General features: G+C 41.9%; 1 protein-coding gene across 2 annotated transcripts in view; it reads left to right on the top strand.

Moving 5' to 3' along the window:
- HSD11B1 (hydroxysteroid 11-beta dehydrogenase 1) overlaps positions 1-9375 on the top strand; it is a 29483-nt gene extending 20108 nt beyond the window's left edge. The window contains exons 5-6 of one of the 2 annotated variants that reach the window (XM_082672851.1): positions 7016-7159; positions 8769-9375. In XM_082672851.1, the coding sequence (XP_082528977.1) occupies positions 7016-7159; positions 8769-8986 (362 nt within the window). In that variant the 3' untranslated portion in view covers positions 8987-9375. The remainder of the gene's footprint in view (positions 1-7015; positions 7160-8768) is intronic. The other variant, XM_082672850.1, reaches the window with a different exon arrangement.
- The last annotated feature ends 13453 nt before the right edge of the window (positions 9376-22828 follow it).

The following is a 22828-nucleotide window of genomic DNA, read 5'->3' as shown; positions in this document are numbered from 1 at the left end:
TACTGTTTATGTGCCACACGAGGAGCTTACTAATGAGGACCTGATGGTATTGAAGGTCCAGAAAAAGGACAAAGAGAGACAAGAGGAAGAAGTAACTGAAGAACCAAAGAGATTCACAACGCAGGAAGTGGCAAGGGGATTTTCTTTATCTGAGGAGGCGCTGTTAGTTTTGAGGCACAGGACCCGAATGTAGAACGGTACATGAAGGTTGCAGCAGCCATTCAGAATGCAATCCAGTGCCACTGTGTCATCTATGACAAGAAAAAAAAAGAGCTACTACCCAGACATCACTGGATCGTTTTTTCAAGAAGGTAGATAGAACTGAATCCACCAAGGAGCCGGAACCTGTGCCATCAATGTCAGGCGTGAGTGAAATGGCAGCTCGCCCCCCGTCTCCTATTGCTGACGATCCTTCAGCTCTACCACCTCCCACCTCCTCTCCCTCCTCCAGTCAGTAACTCTTCTTGCCTGTTCACTCTATGCCAGCCCTTGTATGCCAGCTGTTGTATTGTACTACTGTACCTTTCAAGGTACTATACTATAAGATTAAAAATGTTTTCGTTGTTTTTTTGTGTTTGTTTGTTTTTTATGTATTATTTGTGTGAAAAGTATTATAAACCTATTACAGTACAGTACTATATAGCTGATTGTGTTAGTTGGGTACATAGGCTAATTTTGCTGGACTTACGAACAAAGTGGACTTAGGAACGCGCTCTCGGAAGAGAACTCGTTTGAATGTAAGGGACTTACTGTAATTAATTTAACTTGAACTAAAGTGAGGCTACTTAAAGCCTTTATCTCTGTGTGAACTTTCAAATATCTTAGTGCAGAAATAATAATGTGTTTGCTTACAGGATGCCTCCCCAGGCCCTACTGGGAGTGTTATGGAATACACTGCATAAGCCTCACACCATCTTCTAAATTCCAAAAATAATTCCATAACACATCAGGCCCTAAGGGCTTTGGATAAGTGCTTATAAGCCTTTACTTCTACAGAGGAGAAAATATAATAAACTTTGTTGTTATTTTTCTTGTTCCTTTGGCTTCTCATTGTAACTAACTCATTCCCACCCCTAGTCTTTGTACAAACCGTTCCCCCACCAACCTGGCCCTTCCTGCACTTTCTTTCATCAAAGCAGAGCTCAGAACTTACCTCCTGCAGGTGAAGTTTCCTGGTTAGTCCAATATGTTTCTTCACCTGAATATCCACTTTAGATTTGGGACAGATGTTTTCCCTGATCATACTAGTATGAGCTTTAAAGAGATCCAACAACTCATAATTTACTGACGGCTCATCCAATTATCATTGTAAGAGACTTCAGCCCCTTCCAAAGACCTTCCCCCTCCATTTCTCCTGTAAGTTCCTAGATCAAGTTCAATAAGCTTATGTCGCCATACCTTTCCTGCTCCCATATCCACCTTTAAAACTACCCTAGATATGGTTTATGACCCTCTTTCCTACTGAACCCTTCAGCACAGCCTCTACCCCAAAACACCAACTAGAAGACTCTGAGGAAGAGGTGGGCTCAAAACTGCATGTTCTTGACACATGGTGCTTACGGGAATTAAATATGAGAACTACTGGTTTAAAGGTTTGCAGATCAGTGGCAGGTCACAAAATTTAAGAAATGAAATATGGTTATAATGAATGTCAATGACAGCTGCAGCCTTCAGCTGAAAAACTGACAGTGCCCATAGGTAGTTAGGTTAAAGTGTACCTCATGCATAATTTTCATAATAAAGATGAAAAACTTTCAGTAGTCTGTTCAATCTTGACCCTTGTCTAATAGTTCAGTATTGTGTGTGTGTGTGTGTGTGTGTGTGTGTGTGTGTGTGTGTGTGTGTGTGTGTGTTAGTTTCAGGTATACAGCAAAGTGATTCAATTATACATAATATACCTATTCTTTTTCGGATTCTTTTCCATTATAAGTTATTACAAAATATCGAGTATTGTTCCCTGTATTATAGTAGGTCCTGTTGGTTATCTGTTTTATATATAGTAGTGTGTATATGTTAATCCCAAACTCCTAATTTATCCCTCCCCACCTTTCCCCTTTGGTAACCATAAGTTTTCTATGTCTGTGTGTCTATTTCTGCTTTGTAAATTAGTTCATCTGAATTTTTTATTTTAGATTCCACATATAGGCAATATCATATGATATTTATCTTTGTCTGACTTACTTCACTTAGTATGATAATCTCAAGGTCCATGCGTGTTGCTGCAAATCACATTATTTCATTCTTTTTATAGCTGAGTAACATTTCATTATATGTATATATATTTCATTTTATACACACACACACACACACACACACACACACGTACCACATCTTTATCCATTCATCTCTCGATGGACATTTAAGGTGATTCCATGTCTTGGCTATTGTAAATAGTGCTGCAATGAACATTGGCATGTGTGTATCTTTTTAAATTAGAGTTTTTTCTGGATATATGCCCAGGAGTGGGATTGCAGGATCACATGGTAACTCTATTTTTAGTTTTTATGGAACCTCCATACTGTTCTCCATAGTGGCTGTACCAATTTACATTTTCACCAATAGGGTAGGAGGGTTCCCTTTCCTCCACACCCTCTCCAGCATTTATTATTTGTAGACTTTTTAATGATGGCCATTCTGACCAGTGTGAGGTGGTGCCTCATTGTAGTTTTGATTTGCATTTCTCTAATGATTAGCAATGTTGAGCATTTTTTCATGTGCCTGTTGGCCATCTCTATGTCAATTCAGTATTTCTCTTCACCATTTAAAACGTTTTTTGAAACCATACAGCTATCTGATGAATTTTTCAAAAACTCTTCTGCCATGGCTCCTTCCGTACCCCTCTCCTTTCTTCCTCTTTCCCTTTCTCTCTTTTCTCACCTTCCTCTCAGGAACAACAACAATAAAAAAAAAATCTGTCCCTTTTCTCCTGCAAAACAACTTAGAATCCTTTTCATTATTTTGATCGTTACCTAGGTCGTAATCAAGAACACAAAACGGGGGCTTCCCTGGTGGTGCAGTGGTTGAGAGTCCGCCTGCCGATGCAGGGGATGCGGGTTCGTGCCCCGGAGCGGCTGGGCCTGCGAGCCATGGCGCCTGAGCCTGCGCGTCCGGAGCCTGTGCTCCGCAACGGGAGAGGCCACAGCACTGAGAGGCCCGCGTACCACAAAAAGAATATCTTTTACCTTGAGGTTATATATTCACACATATTTTATTATCTTATTTTCCACATATATTCTCTAATATAATTTGAATTTATTTATTAGAATGGCATTTTTCTTTTCTCCAAATAGCTAGCTATTTGTTCCAACGTGATTTTTGGAACAGCTCATGCTTTTCTCACCAATTTGAAATACTAATACTACTAATAATAGCATTTACTAAGTGTCAGTTTGTCCTAAGTCTGTTACATGGATTACTTCAGCTTAGTAATATCATTATCCACATATTACAGCTAAGAAATGGCATACTTGGGATTTCACACCCAGGTCATCTAACTCGAGAACTCATAGTTTTGACAATTGTGCTATTCTTATAAACAATTTGGATCTATTTTTGACTTAAACAACAGGAAAATTATTGACATAAGTGGAAGCAGATGCAGGGCAGGCAACTGACTTGGCTCGAGCTCAGGGTCCCCGTGACTCTCTTGGCTCTGCTCTCCTCCATGTGTGGCTTCATCCCCAGGCTGACAGTGAGATAGATGTAGCAATTTCAGCCCTCATATCCATACACAGAAATGTCCAGCAGAAGAGAAACAGGATTTCTACTTTAAGAAACTCTCCCACAAGGAAAAGCACTTTCCCAGACACTCCAACAATATTCCGCTCAAGTCTCATTGGTCCAAACTGGGCCCCATGCCCATTCCAGTAACAATCATGGGCAAGGAGGATGGTATTAAATAAATCATACAAGCCACCCCTAGAGTTGGAGATGGTATCAGCTTTCCTTTGGCACATGGGCTACATAAAAGTGAGGGAGACTCTCAACATGGATTAGGTGCAGCTCTCTGACACAGAAAACCTAAAGTAACAGTGGATGTAATAAGTTAAAAGGCAAATCAAGTCTGGAGGTAAGCAGTATAGGGCTAGGATGGCAGCTCCATGGTCACCCAGGTTCCTTCCTTTTCTCTAAATGCTCTGCCATTCTCAACATACGGCTTCTACTTCAAGGTCCATGATAGTTCTGGGGTCAACCTTCAGGAACCAAGAAGGAGGAAGGATTGAGAAGGGAGAGACTGATTTCTTCCTTTAAGGACATATCCCAGAAATCACGTGACACACTTTTGTGTACAACTTATTGGATGGTACTTAGTCATTTGGCACCATCTGGCTGAAAGAAGCTGAGAAGTGTGGACTTTATTCCAGATAACGGAGCCCAGCTACAAATCCGGGATTCTACTGCTAAGGAAGAGGGGCAGAAGATATTTGGAGAGAATACTGCAGTCTCTGCAACAGGTGGAAACATGAATTCAGTTGGGGTTCTGATACAGAGGAAGAAAAGGGAACTGATTTCTTGTTAAGCAACAACAATGTATCTTGATGCCCTGCTTGGGTCGTTGGTCCAACCTTAGACTAGTCAGTAACCCAGTGGTATCAGAAACTGTGATTGGCCATCCTGTGTTACACACCCATTCCTGGAACTTGACTGTAGAGTTATCTCAAGCCAAAACTCATGATTGAGGATTGAGGATGGAGTGTTTCCCTACAGAGATTTGTTTGTATTTTTTGAATTTTTAAGAGTTCTTTATATACTAAAGATTGATGATATTAAGCTTTTGTCTGACTAATATGTTGAAAATTATTTTCTAGTTTATCATTTACCCTTTATCTTTATAGTGAAATTATTATAGTTACCGTTTTGGCATATAGAAATTCTACATTTTGTTTAATAAAATATTCTTTGCCTTTACATGTTTTTTTACTTTTATGTTAGAATGATTTTTCATAAACGAGAATCTGGTAAGTGTTTGCCTATATTATCTTTCTATGATTGAATGTTTTCGTCAGTGAGGAGATTCATTCTGCTCCATGTAACAAAAACTCCACTTAAAATGGCTTAAACTAAATAGGATTTCCTTTTCTCAGGTAATAAGTTCAGGGCTGGTTTGATGGACTTACTATATCTTCAAGAATCTAAGCTCATTCCACATTTTTGTTCTATAGTCCTTAATTACATAATTAATATACAGCTTTTCCTCAAGTTCATAAATGACTACTGCAATTTTAGGCATCACATCTGTAGTCTACTTAGAAAAAAAGAGAAAGGGCAAAATGTAAAAGCTGCATGTCACCTGAATCCGTCTAGTTTATCAGGTAATCAATATCCTTCCTGCAGACCCCAACTACTAGATTTCTCATTGGCCAGATTTAGATCACATGACTACCCAAAAGAGCAAGGGAATCTTGAAGAAGTAAATATTTTTATCTGAACACATTGCTATCCTGAACAAAATTAGATTCTTTTATTAAAGAAAGGGAAATGGATATTGGGTAGACAACACCACCTGCCATAATTTTCCATGGATCATTTTCTGATATATGACATAAAACAAAGAGCTAACAATTTGTTCCAATTAGTTAACCAACTTTCCCAGCATCTTTACTGAATAAATCATTCTTCCTTCATTGGAAGAATGGAATTGGAATTGGAAACTTCATTATATTTTAAAAACTCACAGAGGTTCCAATTCCAATAATGGCAGGGTAATACCTAATACACCAACCTTCTCCAGATAACAAACTTAGACAAAATACAGAAAACAACCATTGAAAGCACTGAAGAGAAGAATCAAAAGAAGAAACTGGAGAGTTGTTGGCACTTGAAAGAGGGAAATGACACTAGATGAGTTTCCCAATTTTGTAGCTTGTGCTCAAGGGCAGACCCCAATCAGTGTCATTTTTAGGATTGAAATCTGCCATCTTACTACCTTGTAAAAGCAGAAGGAAGAGTTTGGGGTTTCTGTAGCAGCTGGAAAGTGAAGGGAGACATCCCAGAAAGGAAAGAGCCACAGTGCAAGAGCACCAAATTCTGTCTGTAAACCCTTCTCAAATCTCTATTTGTCCCCTGAAATACTCACAGGGCAGTGTAGATACCAAGAAGCCCAGTTAAGATTCAAATAATTAAACAGAGATTTCATCTGGTACTTACTGCAAGAGACACAGAGTTTCAGCCAACTTAACTGCCTACCAAAAACTAAAAAATAAAAATGAATACTCTTTGGAGGAGTATGATAGAATCCAGAGACTCTTACAATATCAAGGATACAATGAAAAATTACTGCACATACAAGAATAGGAATATGTGACCCATACTCAGGAGGGAAAGGCAATCAATGGATATCAGTCCTAAAATGACCCAGATTTTAGAATTAGCAGACAAGGATTTTAAAGTAGCTGTTATAATAATGCTGAGCAAAGAGTCTAAGGTCTCAGGACACCACTACTCTCTCATCTTGGAAAGGGTATAATGAATAGGTTATGCTATCAGGCATATGTCCACATATCCTCTAAAAACCTGAGTGAGAATTAACCAGGCTGATGAAAGTAAGAAAAGTGATATGGAGTAGAAAACAAAGACAGGAGTTTTCATTCCCCTTGCATAGAAAGTAAATCAGTGATAGGTTTCCGTGTAGACAGCCCTTGCCAAACCCTTCCAGCGCTCTTGGGTCAGAGGTGGAAAAGTTAGCAGCTGTGGAATTACATGGGTCTTTCATAATCCACATATTTACTATCTTTACTAAAAATCTAACTAATCCCTCTTCAGTGAAGGCTTTCCTGCAGTCCACTCCACACTGCATCCCAGTCTCATCAAGGGGAGTTTCTTTGATACCTTAATGTTTTTTCTCTTTCAGAAATTCAACACAGCATAATAATCTCTTTGGGGAGTAGAGAAAAACTAAGATTCAAAGGGTAAAAGGACTTCACAGGGGTTACAAAGCCTGCTACTGATAAAACACAGATCAGCTCTGTCAGAGTTGAAATAGGTCCCCGTGTTAACCCATCTCTATATCATTTAGGGAAAACAGCTAATCCACTTATTGCTGCCTATTCTGCAAGCAAGTTTGCTCTGGATGGGTTCTTCTCCTCTATCAGGGTGGAATATGCAGTGACCAATGTCAATGTGTCGATCACCCTCTGTATCCTTGGCCTCATAGACACAGGTAAGGTCAAGAGATTGGAATAAATGGCCTGTAGATGGATTCCCTTTCCTACCATTGTGGGTAAAGAGGGTGCTGAACTCCCTGATATTGTCATGTGTCATGCACTGAAAACCAGTGACAGCGCTATTCTCCCTTTAATGAAGGGGCTCCACTGTCATTAGTGGAGCCTCTGACTGCTCTTTGACCCTTCTTTCCATTCTGACCACCACGTGAGCTGAGTGACACCACACTCATCATTTGACCCTATTCTAAACACCTTATGTCCTCATGAAAACTCAGTGGCCATTACTTTCCTATGTGAGACTTATCAAATGTGAGTTTGTTTTCCTTAATAATACACCAGTAATAAGACATAGATATCATGAACCCTTTGATATGATGCACTGAGAAGGACACAGTATCATTTGGGGGGTATTCTTACCCAAAATTCATAACTTCATTCTAATTATAAGAACAGTGGACAAACCCCAACTGAGGGGCATTACACAAATCAGTTGAACAGTACTCTTCAACAGCATCAAGGCCATGAGAGACAAGGAAAGACTGAGGAACTGTCAGAGAGAGGGAAAATAAGAAGTAATTACTACTAAATGAAATCCTGGATAAGATCCTGGAATATATAAAGGATATTAGTGAAAAAATAAAGCCTGCAGTTTAATTAGTAAAGTTGTTCCAATTCTATCATATCTATTGTTGATAATTGTACAATGGTTATGTTGTTGTGATTGAAGGATATAAGGAAAAACTTTGTACAATTTTTACAACTTTTCTTTAAGTCCAAATGCAAGTTTATCTAAAACATGTGGCAAGTATGATAAGAAAACTTTATTTAAGGGACTTCCCTGTGGTCCAGTGGTTAAGACTCCGTACTTCCACTGCAGGGGGCATGGTTTCTGTCCCTGGCTGGGGAACTAAGATCCCACATGCTGCGTAGCCAAATAAATAAATAAAAATTAAAAATTTTTTTAAAAGAAAACTTTATTTAAGAGGAATTGAATAAATTGAGTAGTAGTTACAGAACGAGAGAGAGAGAGAGAGAGAGAGACAAAGAAACACCATGAAACAAGGATGGAGAGAGAGACAGAAGCTGGGAAGAAGGACACGAATATCTGGAGGAAGAGAGCAGGTAACAAGAGTTTCCTTCTAAGTGAAAGTGATTGGTGTTGACAAGGGAGCAAAGGTCTGGATTCTCTCCCGTCATTTCCTTTTACGAATCAGTAGTCGTTATCATACCTCGCTCTGGTTTTGCCCACTGACACTTCCCATCATATGACCTCTATCCTCATTCTGCTCCCGCATATTACTCCCTCACTCCAGCCAAAACACCCGAGAGGAGTATGATTCAAATCTCCCAACAAGTAACCTCCAGCTGCCTCCACAAATCTTCATCCAGTTAGACGAGGCCCATATGAACACTAAGCCTCTCTTTGCCCAATAGGCCCTAAACATACCCAGTCTTCTCCACGTATTCCTGCCAGGGCCCGTGGACCTTGCCGAGCAAGCACTGGCCAACAGCCCCTGAAAGCTAAGCTGTTGGTGTCTGCAGGCCTTCTATCGTGTAGACTCTGCTAGTCTTAGATAACCCCACTCTTCTCTTGTCGTTCTACAGAAACAGCCATGACAGGAACTGCTGGGATATACAATGCAGAAGCATCTCCAAAGGAAGAATGTGCCCTGGAGATCATCAAAGGGGGAGCTCTGCGCCAAAAGGAAGTATATTATGACAGTTCGGTCTTGACTCCGTTCCTGCTGGGAAATCCAGGGAGGAAGATCATGGAATTTCTCTCCTTACGAAATTATAATATGGAAATATTTATAAACAACTAGGTACTTCCTTAGGGCTAGGCATGATAAGGGGGCTTGGAACAATTCTGCCTGATATTTACATGAGCTCCATCCTGAAGGTATCTCCCCAGAGAGATATGAGTGTTCCCAGGGGGTTGCAAGTCACATATCACATCTCAAAATTTAAAGAAACTCCTCTAACACTTATGCAGTAGAAAGTGTACGAATGTCATGAACCAGCAATTGTGAACCTGATAGTAACAATAGATATAATTACAAGATAGTTATATCAAATTTATCTCATATGTAATTATGTTATAATGCTTAGTCAATATCAATTATAATAAAGGTCACATAAACTTTATAAATTCATACCTCATGGCTGTAACTTCAGTTCATTCAGTACGGCTCCATTAAAACCATAACCTATACATGTGAAACGTTTCAGTGTACATTTCTTATTTTGTGATATGAACCTTTTATCTCTTTTTGAGTCGAAGAAATCATCCTACTCTTCATTTAGTGAAGATCGTGTCTTTACCATTTTGTATATTTCAGATACTCTTTATATTATTTCATACTGCTCCTCTGGGAAGGAGGACATCTGGGTCTGAACAATCAGGGCAAATCCAAAGAAGTGGAGGTTCCTGGAAACTGGAGCCACAGCACCTGCACTTGTTTATTGTACTCAGAGTGCATCAAGCAACTATACTCTACATGTGAACGCTCAGTAATATATTAGAAGTTTGTAGAGGAGGGGTTGGAGTTCAAATCCTGTCACTCACACATTTAGTCATTCATTCATTCAACTCACACATTTAGTCATTCATTCATTCAACAAATATCTATCAAACACTGGCCAGGCATCACGTGACTACAACCAAAGAGGAAACAAAACATTAACAACTCAACAAAGCCCTATACTGGCCAGGTCCCCCAACAGGTAAGAGTGGCAAACTGGATAATTTTAGTAGAGGTTAATGAAAAGGAGATTTTTTACAAAAGTGTGGGCAAGATTATAGGGAAATCACAGAGGTGATGTAGCATCTCAGGGTTAGTTGCAGCTATTTCCAACCCTAGGCCCACCATCGGGAAAAGAGGTGAGAACTGTTATAAAAGCCCAGATAGAAAGACGTGTTTGCAGAGTGCCACATGACAGGAGCTATGACATTCAGTTAAAGGATACCACCAGCCCATCAAGGACCACAGGGGAGGGATCTGGGGAAATAAATATACCAGCCTCATTCACTTCCCTCCCTCTGATTTCTGGCTGGTATTTTCTACTGGGTGAACAAAGGGGCAAAGTGTAGATTGATATAAACCATACAGGTCAGCATACCCATACACAGAGCGGGGTGGAAAAGGATGGAGAGCGTTTGGAGGGATAGATGGTGTATATCCAGCCCAAACCCAACACTCCCAAATGTAGAGTTTCCACGGGAAGTAATGCTGGGACACAAGACATGGGTCTGGAAGTGTAGGGTAAATTTCCTTTTCTCACTTCTTAATCGAAATGGCTGGTCAGCAGAACAGATTGGAGTCCATTGAGCTGCCAGCCGCATATACAAGGAGTTGGATCTGGGAGTGTGAATATGGCTGGACTTTTCTCAGTCCATAACATGGACCTTCTCAGGTTATGTCCAGGGCAAAGGGAGCAGGAGAGGCCTGACTGAACCTGTGTGTGAGAAAATGGACCAAAAACATGAAGTCTGGTTTCTGACTATATAGCATAATACACACACACACACACATACACATGTAAAATGAGGTCTAGTAGATGTCTTGGTTTCTGACCAGTCAGATTAACACTCCTCAGTCTCCTGGAGAAATGAGGCTCCCTCTTCACAGACTTTGTTGATGACATAGAGTGCAATAATTCCTTAACTGAAGGGTGGGGACAATATTAAAAGCGACTTAGCATTTGCTTGGGTACAGGTTAAACATCTTACTACACGAGGTTTTCCCCAGATTCCGAAGGGGATGATCTCAGAAATTAGGTCTGAGAACCAATACCATTGACACCCTCATCATTTGCTGTCTTCACTAACCTGGACATTACAATTCCCTTGTCTTCAGCAGCATGACCTTACTATTCCAAGCAATTTCTGTCCAGGAAGATAAATGTTGCAAACGCATTTAAAAATGCTCAGCTTGTCAATAGACAGCATCAAATGGCTATTCTCTTCAAGGCTCTTTGGAACCTGATGTCAAACCCTGTCGTCACCAACCTGAAATGTCTGCATCACGATCCTTCCCCAATCCTAATCAAGCCACCACACTGAAAGCCCACCTTAAACTAGACTCCAACACTTCATAAATACCCCGACTTTGCCCTCCCCATTCTGAAAGGCTGCTAAGTCTCCATCCAAGGTAGTACTTCCCCTTACCTGAGTGAGCAATAAACTCAGCTCTTTCTCTCACCCACAGGTGGTTGTAGTGATCTTTTCAGGGAGCCCTTCCCAAGATGCCCTCTCACGGTCCCTAACCCAGCTCCTTACCTGGCTCCCCTACCCCTAGATATCTGCCCACTGTCTCCAGAGGCAAGGTCCAATTTCAGTGATACCAGCAGCCTAAAGGCTTTTGTCATTGGATGAGTTCCATGTAAGAGAATCTGGCCTGCCTAGCTCACTTCATAATGAACTCAAAAATAGATGTGCAAGGATGTCTGTTTTCACCCACAGTGACACAAAAATTCAGCATTCCTTTGTGGATTCTAAAACCAATTCCACTCTCACTGAACGTATTAGTGAGCAATGTCACCTTTTCCTAATATTTCAGAGAGGGGAAGGAAGACTGGGTTTACATTCCATGGCTGGGCATCATTTAACTCAAAAGGGCCCCCTGGGCCAGGTCTCTTTCAGAGTGCTTCCTCCCAGCTCCACGTCTTTCCTGACTCAGACCCCAGTGTGCTCAGCCCCCACTCTCCTTCTGCTCCATCATTTATCATGCAAAGTGGATTATGACTCCACCTGGAGGTCACCCAGAAATATTTTTTTAACAAAAATATTCTCTTACCATAAGGAATTACTGTCCTAACTGTTAGGAAAATTTTAAAGTCACCAAACATTACATTTGTGGTTAGGGCTAATTCGAATCAAAACATTGAAAACAACTTTACTGTCTACCCACAGCCTATCAATACTATGAAATCACTATATCATGATAACAAGGGATGAGGTAGATTGAAACGTACTCACATGGAAGGACCTTCAGGACATACTGTTAAGTGTATAAGGCAAGTTGTTTACATATGTGTATAACATAATCCCATTTATGTTAAAATTATATATATAATATTTACATTATATATATATACACACACATAACGGGAGGCTTGTGCACACGTGTGTGTGAGTGTGAGTGTCAGTGTGAGTGTATGGAATGGGGCGGCTAACTTGCATGAAACACTCTTCTCAGACCTGACAGAATTAGGACTGGTTTCCCTCTGAAGAGCAGACCTGTGTTTCTTGCAATGGCAGTGTTGTGGGTTGAAGTGTGTCCCCACTAAAGATATGGTGAAGGCTTCATCTCCAGTACCTCAGAGAAACATTTCCTTCACTCATGAGTCTGCAGTCTGGGCAGGGCTCAGAGAGGGACAGCTCACTTCTGCTCCACTCAGCACAGCTGGGCTGGCTCAAAGGCCAGGCATTAAATCATCTGCAGGCCCCGTCGCACATGCAGCCTGTGCCTGAACTGGAAAGACTTGGCTAGCTGGAGCCTGGAACAGCTGAGGGTTCCTTGGGCCTCTCTAGCTTTCTGTGGCCTCTCCGCGTGGTCTCTCAGAACAGCAGCTTCAGGGCTGCCGGACTTCTTACATGGTGGCTCCGGGCTCCAAAGGCATGTGTCCTGAGAGACAGAGCCAGGCAGAAGCTGTACTGCCCATTACGACCAACCATATGCTATTAGTGAAGCAGTTTTATGAAGATCCACCCCATTTCAAGGCCAGGACATACAGACCCCAGCTCTTGATAGAGGAGTGTCATGTCACATCGTAAAAAGAGCACGTGGTGTGCTCATAAGGAAGATCATAAGATGTGTGGATGCAAGTGAGAGACTGCTGTTCCGGACCCAGAATCGGGGGCTTCTGTGGGTGGCACAACTGGGGCAAGAAGCTGGGTTTGCAAGAGCTGAGGCCCTGTAGATTGTCGACAGGATGGGGGCAGGAGGCTGATGACGTGGAAAGGAGACGAATGCCGAGACAGGGGCTTGACCGGATGGCAAATTTACAGCCAAAGTCAGATTAAAATTAGTTTTGCCTTCAGGCTGAACTTTTAGGGCTCACGTTAGGCCCAAAGACATAATAAGACTTCAGCCTGGGACTTCCCTGGTGATCCAGTGGTTCGGAATCGGCTTTCCAATGCAGAGGATGTGGGTTGGATCCCTCATTGGGGAACTAAGATCCCACATGCCTTGGGGCCACTAAGCCCATGCCTAGAGCCGTGCACAACAAAAGACCCTGCATGCCACAACTGAGACCCGACACAGCCAAATAAATAAATAAGTAAATAAAATTCAAGGATCTTTAAAAATAAATACATAAAAGACTCCAGCCTGAGTTCAGTAGAAATCAGCTGCTTCTTGATTCTGCTCACTTATAACTTACTAGACAGCATGGGGAAAGCAGAGAAGCTATGAAACGATATTAAGGTAGTTAGTAAACTAAACTTGTGGTCTTTCCAAGGGTGTGTTGGTAAATGCTTAACAACTGGCTCTCCCGAAAAGGAAAAAAAAGAGAAAAGCCCTGATGTGTAATATTTGCCTACTTCCATGATACAAGTACTCTCACCATGGCCAATTTGAAGCCACCAGCTGCCACCACTGAATCTGTATTAGCAGAGCTAAGCACCATCAGTTCGCTCAAACCTGCACAGCCGGCTCCAGCACTCGCCCTGACTTTCACTTTCCACATTCTTAACAGAATTAGTTATTCTTAAAGGGCCAGCTCAATGCTGCTCTCCTCTTCCAAGGACTTGCAAGTAACAGGACAGCTTGTTTCCATCCTTGCTGGAGAAGAAGAGGGAACAAGGGCTCCCTGAGACAGGGGACGCTCACGCTCTTCAACTCTAAGGACGTCAGCATCTTGCATGAAGCCATGGCCTTAACCCAGGTGTCTGCGAGCCCTGAGTCCACCTTCATGTTCGCTAGCACTGCATTCCCCTGGGAGCAACAGAAAAACCCCTGCAATGGCTGAATCAAATAGAGATTTCTTTTCCTTCCATAACAAAAAGTCTGGGAAGAGCAGACCAGCACCTCCGGCAGCCAGGCTCCTTCTATATTTCCAATTATCCATCTTCCTCCTTGTCACGGTGGGGTCACAAGACAGCTGCCCCACCTTCAGCATCATGCCAAAAAAAAAAGAGGAATGTGAAGGGTCAAATGTGTGCACCGGCTGATTCTGACCCCTAACAAGCAGCCAACAGGAAAGCCCCAGTGAGGACTTCAGCTTACATCCCCTGGGCTAGGGTCACATCTTGGGACCACCTCTCCCTTCAAGACAGGTTGAGAAATGGAATTTTCAGCTGAGCACATTTCCACCCCAAACAAAAATGGGGTTCCGTTAGGCAACCACAAGTATTTGTCACAAATGTAAATCACCTCGGAAACAAGTCTGAGATACAGTCAGAGCAGAAGGACACAGTCCCTAAGATGCCAGGCTCCTAACCATGGTGACAGGATCCCCTCCCACCTGACCATCTACAAAGTCCTAATCAGTCACAGCTGCCCCCATGCTGCAGAATATCCTAGGCCTCCCACCTCTTCAAATTCCCCTTTGAGAAACTATGAAACCTCTCCTCAGCAAAGAATATAATAAAAGGCCCTAAGATATCAGGTAGCAGGGGACCCTGAGGTTGATCTCAGAGGCTGTGACTCACATGGGCATGGGGGACAGTCATCCAGCTGCTGTTTCTGGAGAGCTCCCTCTCAAGGACAACTAAGTCCCACCTCGCCGCCAAGTCTGTCCACACAGGCTGGACCTTTCTCCTCAGCTGGGCTGCTCTGGGCCAGCATCACAGGCCTCCGCTAGAGTTCATGGCAAGCTCCAAAGATTCTCCAGAGCAGGGATCTCTGAAACTCTGGATCCCACACTTCATCATTAAAAAATGATTAGGCACATGTATTTCTGATAGATATATAGCTACTATTTATATAATATATCCATGTAATATTTACTAGCACAAAACATATGCAAAAATAGAAATCTTAAAAAGACAAGATAAAAAAAAAAGAGAAATTCTAATATTTTTCTCCCTACACCCCAGTAGTCCCTGCAACACATCCCCTTTGGAGACTAAGCCTCTAAAGTTGTGTGAGAGGAAGCAGTCAGCATATGTTATGCTACTAACCAGTCCTTTGGGACCTTAGTTACAGGCCTAACCTTCCCTTGGCTCAGAGTGTACTCCTGTTCCCCTCTGAGGATGCTACATGTTGGGTAGAACCCTTACCCCTTCTGGCATTGCCTGCTGTCCAGGGAATTTGCCAAGAACCCACATTCTTCTTCATTAATGTCCATCCCAGAGCACGGGGACACATATGCTAATGAAGTCCCAGAAGCATCCCTTAATTTCTCAAGGGAGGTATGAGAACCAAACTAACTTGGAGCATTGAGGGAAAAGAAAAACACATAACTACCCATGCTGTCTCACAATGTCTCCAGCAAGTCTGCCTCAGTGTCAGCCTCTCAGCGCCCCTAGATCAACAGCCCACCCCAGAGGGTCGCCAGTTCATGAAGGATGCCAAGAAAAGTCAGGATACCCCTTACTTGCTATATCCTCCCCCGCTAGTTGTTAGACTTTAACTTCTCTAGTTGTTAGACTCACAAGTTTTCTAGTTAGACTTAGAATATGTCTACATTCTTTGGTTTTTAAAGGTGGGGGAATGGGAGACAGGGACGAAGACAGGGCAAATGTGAAAACGAAAGGCAGACAAGAAAAGAGAGAATTTTTAAAAAGGTAAAATAGTATTTAGAACTACAACGCCCAGAGGCAGAAAAGCCAGGAGAAGCAGAATTAAGTCTGCACAGATCCCGAACACACAGGGTGAGGACACAGACACAGCGAACAGCAATGCCACAGGAAAAAGGAGAGGGGGAAATGGATTCCTAAAAAAGAAAAGTCCCAGATGAACACCCGCTGAATGGGGAGGCTTTGGAGATGGGAGTTGCTGGGAAGGAAAATAAGGAAAGAGAAGCCAAAGGGAAGGGTGTATTGGCTCATTGCATGACCTGGAACCAAAGGGTGGAAACTGGGGACAAGTCAAAAAACACACACCGGCCAGGGGTGAGGCCTGAAGGACCCGAAAAATGGCAGTGTTGGCTGACCTGGGACTGTTGGGTCGGTGTGCTTCCAGACCTCCCTCACACTGTCCTTGACCAGTCCTGTGGCCCCCGAACTCCAGGTAACAGAGTGGACGCAAAAGTTACCCCACCCCAAAGCAGCAAAGCAGTCCTATCCAGAGACTTACCCTTTTCACAGGCCTCCCTTTCTGCGGTCAGTGGTAGCAGCGCCACCCAGTGGCTGACTGCGGTGGTGTGGTGGACCGCACTTCACCACAATTCCTTCCCCCAGCTTGCCCAGGTTCTTCTCAAGGGCTACCACCACCTCCTCACTGCGTGTCTACGGGGAGTCACCTCTCAGGACGGATGAACAGACCCAGAGGAGGCGGGGCACACTCAAGCATCTGGTAGGGCCGCCGGGAGCTCGCAGCCTAGGACACCACCATTGGCCTTTAGCTGTGGGCAGCCAGATCTGTTCAATAGCGACAGCTAGTGGTCAACCTCAAAAGCAAGGTGCTCTGAGCCTCCAGGGGAAAGAAATGTCAAGGTATAGGGAAATCAAGACAGAGTCTTGGCTGCGAGTGGAGGCTAGCATATACCCAAAGCCATCCTTGGGTAAAATGGTACATAGAAAACCTAAACTCTTTACAGTGATGTGCAAGGACCCCGGCCACCTCCCCAGACACACCTCAGGTCACCTGCCATGCTTTGGATTCCCTGAGGACACAGAACCGCTGGCCCTCTGAAGGCGCCCTGCTATTCCCGCTGTACCTCTACCCAGGCCACCGCTTCTGCCCAGACACTCTTCACTCTCCCCGTAGTCTGCTTAAATCCTGCTCATCCTTTAAGACTCAGCTCAACCACTACCCCCTCTAGGAAAACTTGCCCCCTTCTGCCAGGGCCCAACCCTCAAGGCTGGGATGGGTGCTCTCCCACCCCTCTCCCGTGCCTCTATAAATTTCTGTATTTGCCTATCACTTGAGTTTACCAACTCTAAATTTACCTTTTAAATTGTCTTACATGACTACATCCAGGGACTTGTTGTATTTTACTCACTGTTGCATCCCTAGTACCAAACACAGATCTTGGCATGTATAAAGTATTTAATTAATATATCAGAAATAGAGGACTCTTAGACCCTAATACTGGGAAAGGCTTTAGGGGAAACTGAGACCCACAGGGACAAAACAACTTTGCATTTCAGGAGAGAGGCGTAGATGGATGTAAAAGTCATTTCTCCAGATTCCAGACCATTACTCTTTTCACCACACCACCCTGGTTTTGCCTCCTTGCCAACACCCAGCAGCACTGAGCTATCATGCTGGTAGGAGGGCCCTCCCCTCTCTGCAGCTCTCCTGACTTTGCCATCTCCAGCAGTGCCCTATACCTTAGCTCTACTCCTTCCGGCCCACTTCCTGCAAAACTTTCTCATCAGAAGGAAACCACGTCTTCCTGAAACCGCTCCAGCAAACCCACTGCTGAGATCTTCATCCTCAAGGATATATTTTAAAAGAAGAAAACGCGTAACTGTATGCACGCAGGTGCTCACTGGCAGCACCGTAGTAAAATCTAAAAATTAGAAATGACCAAAATCTCCATATAAATAAAATTAACCTCCTCCGTATAAATCAAATTATCAGTCACATAATGCAAAAGCTAAAGAGTATCGACATACTGGGATGATTGTTTAACTTCATTTATTAGCCAACATTTCCATATACTCACTATGTTCAGACATTATTCTACTGTATGAATATTAACTCATTGAATGCTCAAAATGAGGTAGTTGCTATTCTGATTCCCATTATTTATGTCAGAACACATTTGATTTGGTCCAATAAAAAATAGAAGTTAAGTGACCTACCAGACACTTATGTGGGGGGAGCTCTGTGAGGCACGTCAAATATTTTTCTTCCACAGAGTAGTGTAACACGTACTCTTAAAAGAACCTGGTCTGTTCAGTGAGTTTTAAAAGTTACATATTTTATTAAACACAAAAAATAGAATAATCATAAAGGTATTTAGATTGTCAAAAAATTACATATTTTAACTTTTGCCATCATCTCATGGATGGAGAGTTTCCACGTGTTTATTGGTCTTTTGAAGTGATAACTTTAAACATTTTTATCCTATAGATATACTTGTGAAATTATACCAGACAAAAACTCACTGAAACCACGCCTTCATATTCATGCAACTGCAGATCCAAGTGAGGATCCATTACCTCCACCACTGATAGGTCACAAGGGCTAAAATAATAGTGAGAGCTAACATGTACTGAGTACTACATAAGTGTTAGCTCATGTAATCTTTATTTATTTTTTGTGTGTGTGTGTGGTCCGCGGCCTCTCACTGCTGTGGCCTCTCCCGTTGCGGAGCACAGGCTCCGGATGCGCAGGCTCAGCGGCCATGGCTCACGGGCCCAGCCGCTCCCCGGCATGTGGGATCTTCCCGGACTGGGGCACGAACCCGTGATCCCTGCATCAGCAGGCAACTCTCAACCACCGCACCACCAGGGAAGCCCTCATGTAATCTTTAAATAATCCCATAGGGTAGGGATTATCATTATAGTCATTTTACAGAGGAAGAAACTGAGATATAAAGAGGTTAAATAATTTACTAAACTGAAACAGGCAGTAAAGGTGAAGCCAGGCTTCCAACACAGGCAGCCCTACTTCGGAGCACCCTTGCTGCTCTATTGCCCTGGGCTGCCACTCAGGGCAAAACCCTTCAGAGTGAGCAAAAGGACGTATCAGATATGATACGTAAAGTAATCTTGTTCCAAAGTTGGAAGTTATCCCAGCTCTGAATTTATCATTGCAATCACAGAAAATTATAATATTATAACTCATAGTTCTTTTTATGTCTATTAAATGGTATTAACCAGTGGTTAATCATTATCCTGAGCAATGCTAGGGAGGCATGGCTGTCATTCAATAATAAGGAAATTATTAAACAGATCGTAGCACACTCACATTATGAAAGATTGTGACAACACTAAAAAGTAAAAATATGAAAAAAGGTAAAAACATGAAAACTATTTATAATACAGTATCAAATGGAAAGAAAACAATGGCAGGTTCACAACACAAAATCTATATTGTTAAAAAAAAGATGTGTGCATACAGGCAAAAACTAGAAGGGAATGTAAAAAATATGAAACTAATTTGTGTTTGGGTGGTAAGATGAAGTCTTTCTTTTTCTATTTTAAAAATTCTTTTAAGGGTATCAGATTACCCCTTTTTAGAACTGAAAAAAAGAAAATGAAAGAAAATCTGAAGGCTTTCTGACCCATTTCTCCACCAAGCTGCTTTCATTATTAGTCTTCAGAGCCCGGAATGCTCTCTGCAGAGCAGGCTGACAGCCGGCTAACATGTCAGCCCTCTGGTGAGGTCAGTCTGGGTTCATTTTACTGCATCAATTCAAATATTCTCTGTTATGGATAATAGATTGCGCTGAGTCTAAAACAGATCTGAAAGGTAAGGGTATAGATGTAGAGGTAAGATGTATGGAAAAGGCTCTGGAGGATATTACAGTTTGGGAATGTGAGGCCATCTGTGAAATAATTGGTATTGTTTAACTGAAGTTGTGGCCAAAAAATGACAATTGAAACTAGGAAGGAAAATTGTCAGTTTCAGAAAGAGGATAACACTATCAAATAACCTAATTTTACCGGAGAGCAAACGTCTCTGGAAGTACATTGTTAGTGAGCACAGTTACTCTTGTTGAGGCTCTTAGAATTCTTGGCTTAAGACAAAGGTACTGGTTCCGACGACCCAGGCTATCCTGAAAAAACAATATGCAAGTGAAGTAAAGTAAGTGAAAGCATGTTTTAAAGAATAGAAGCTTCATATTTTTAATTTTTTCTTAAATGGCTTTTGGTAGCTGAGTAATTTGTGGAAGTATATTGTTTTTAATAAATAAGGTGGCTTTTTAGTGATAAACTAGAAGTTCTCAGAGTCCTGTTATCGGACAACTCACCCTGGGGAGAGGAGGGCAGTGCTTCAATTGAACCCGAAAAAGCAGTAGTTTTTAAAGTTCAGAAAGGGGTATGGCATACCTAGGGGTTAACTCACGATGATATCTGATTCGGAGATAAGCCTTATTTTGTATTCTGACAGGCCCAAGGGGACACAATCCGAAACAAAGTCTAAAGGGAGAAACTAAGTTGCTCTGAAGACTAACACCCAGTTTTTCCTTTTAGTCCAAACAGATTGGTGTCTGGGAGGCCCTCCTTTTCTGGCCTACCTTCTTCTTCACTTTTCTATCTGTCCATTCTAACACACACACACGCACACACCTTCCACCCCACCCCCAGGCTTAAAGTTGCATCCTGTCTGGGCCCTTCCAGGTCAAAGCCAGTGAGATGGTCCTTCTCAGGAGCCTCGAATGAAAAGTAACTTGTTCCTTGCTCAGTGCTGAGACCCACAAGAATGGATCCACAGTTAGTTGTGTGTTGGGGTTAAGCCTTTCAGATTCTTAGCATCTATACAATAGATGAATCTCATTCCAATGTTGATCATCTCTCACAGCGTAACCTGGAGGTGTTAGTACAGTAAAAGGTCCTCTTTCAACAATGATGACACAAAGCAACAAAAGAGAAGAGGACTGAGAATTCTGTCCTGCCATGAATGTGAAGTTGTAACTCCACTGTTAGAGAAGCAGACTTGCAAATGGACAAGTTAAGAAGATACTCATCTTCTCCTGATGAGTTTAGACTGTATCACCTCTGAGAATGAATATTTGTCCTAGGGATGTTTGTATGGACATCTGATTAAACAGTTACCAGCTAGACACTTGGAAGACTAAAGAGGAAAGTCCGCAAGTCTGCACTGGGGAAAACTTGAATGGGAACAGACTTAAGTATGCCCACCCTGAGCTGCTCTGCAGGACTTGGAGTTCCAAGCTCCCCTCACCACACACCCCTGGTACCTTCTGCAGAATGTGGGTTGCCAAGGCCACCAGGTACTATTCTGTTGAATGTCTGTGAACTTATTCTAAAGTGGATAACTTAGACTTCAGGAAGGCATTGCTGAGAAAATATTGGACGGACAACTTCTTTTGAGCAAGGTTGCCATTTCCCAAAAAATGAATAAGGAGTCATCCAGTAGAGTGGAAAGGCAGAACAAGATTAGAACTAGTAGCACCCATAGGGGGCCCTCCGTGGGTTAACTAGGGGTTAACTTCATAGTGTTATTTCTTGGAGAATAGGAAAAGTCATATTAGCATACAGTTTAAAATTTTTTCTTTCATGATTGAGATTCCCGGTCATTACCCCAACCCTACCATAAAATCTGATAATCCTATACCTCCTTGTGTGATGTTGTGAAGGGTAAAGCAACAGGGTTCTAAAGCATAGCGTTTCTTATCCTATATTTACCTGTTCATGGGAGCTCATAGAGGGCTCAGCATCTATCAAGGAGACCATATCCCAAAGTTCAGAATATGACCATCAACAAAGGGACCTGGAAATAGTGAGGAGAAGCACAGAATGCTGGCCAGTAAATGCCAGGTGGTCAGTTCAACCGGGGCCTGATCTAAATCCTTCTCTTTACGAACCCACACTAGAGGAAGGGAACCCTCAGGCAGAGGCGGGCAGATGATTAGACCATCTACCTCTACTTGAGTCTAATTTGGTAAAGCAGAGTTTCTTAAATCCATCTTATCCAGATTTTCAAAACACTAGCATAGTTACACAAATAACTCTAAATTTACTTTAGTTTCCATTGAATTATGTTTACTTTCCATGTATCGTTAATACATTTATACAGATGTGCTTTTGCTTTTTTAAATTGATTTGGCTTGCTAGTAGTTTATTTTATTGCTTTTTTCTTTCTATTGGTATTTATACCTCTCTCCACAAACACACACGAGGACCAGTTCCTGAATTTATTTATGAATAAATAAATGAATTCTACTCTAAATTCCAATTTATTCTATTGCTTTCCCCTTTTATCTCCCTTTTATTCTTACCTCCTTTCTTTTTTTAGAAATTTATTTGAAAATAAATAAATGGCTAATTTGTTTTTAATCCCCCTTATCTAAGTAATGAAAATATTTAAGACTACGAATACAAAAATATTTAAGACTATGCCTTGGCCACATCTCATAGATTTTGTTCTTAATATTCTCATTATCATTGTTTTCAAGTCATTCTTAGTTACAGATTTGGTCTCCTCTAGATTTCAAGAGTAAACCAGGAGGATTCTTTTTCCAAGAGGTTGAAATGTTTATTTCTTCCAACTTTTGCTATTTATTTCTAATTTTACTGTACTATGGTTAGAAAATCCTGCTGTAAGAGATAAACTTGTTTTAACGTTGTCTCTTTTTCTATATTCTTTTGTATGCATGAAATATAATAATTTTTATTGTGGTGAAATATACAACATAAAGTTTAGAATTTTAACCATTTTTAACTGTACAGTTTAGTGGAACTACTTATGTAATTCACATTGTTATGCAACCATCCACCATTATCCATTTCCAGAACTTTTTCATCATCCCAAACTGTGCTTTTGGTGTCCCATTCAAGAAATCATTGCCAAATCCAATGTCCTGAAGATTTTGCCTTAAGTTTTCTTCTAAGAGTTTTATAGTTTTAGCTGTTACAG

Source organism: Grampus griseus (genome assembly GCF_964374135.1).
Source record: "Grampus griseus genome assembly, chromosome: 1".
Lineage (NCBI taxonomy): Eukaryota > Metazoa > Chordata > Mammalia > Artiodactyla > Delphinidae > Grampus > Grampus griseus.
Note: the sequence above shows the minus strand (reverse complement) of the source record. Positions and strands in the feature narration are given on the sequence as shown.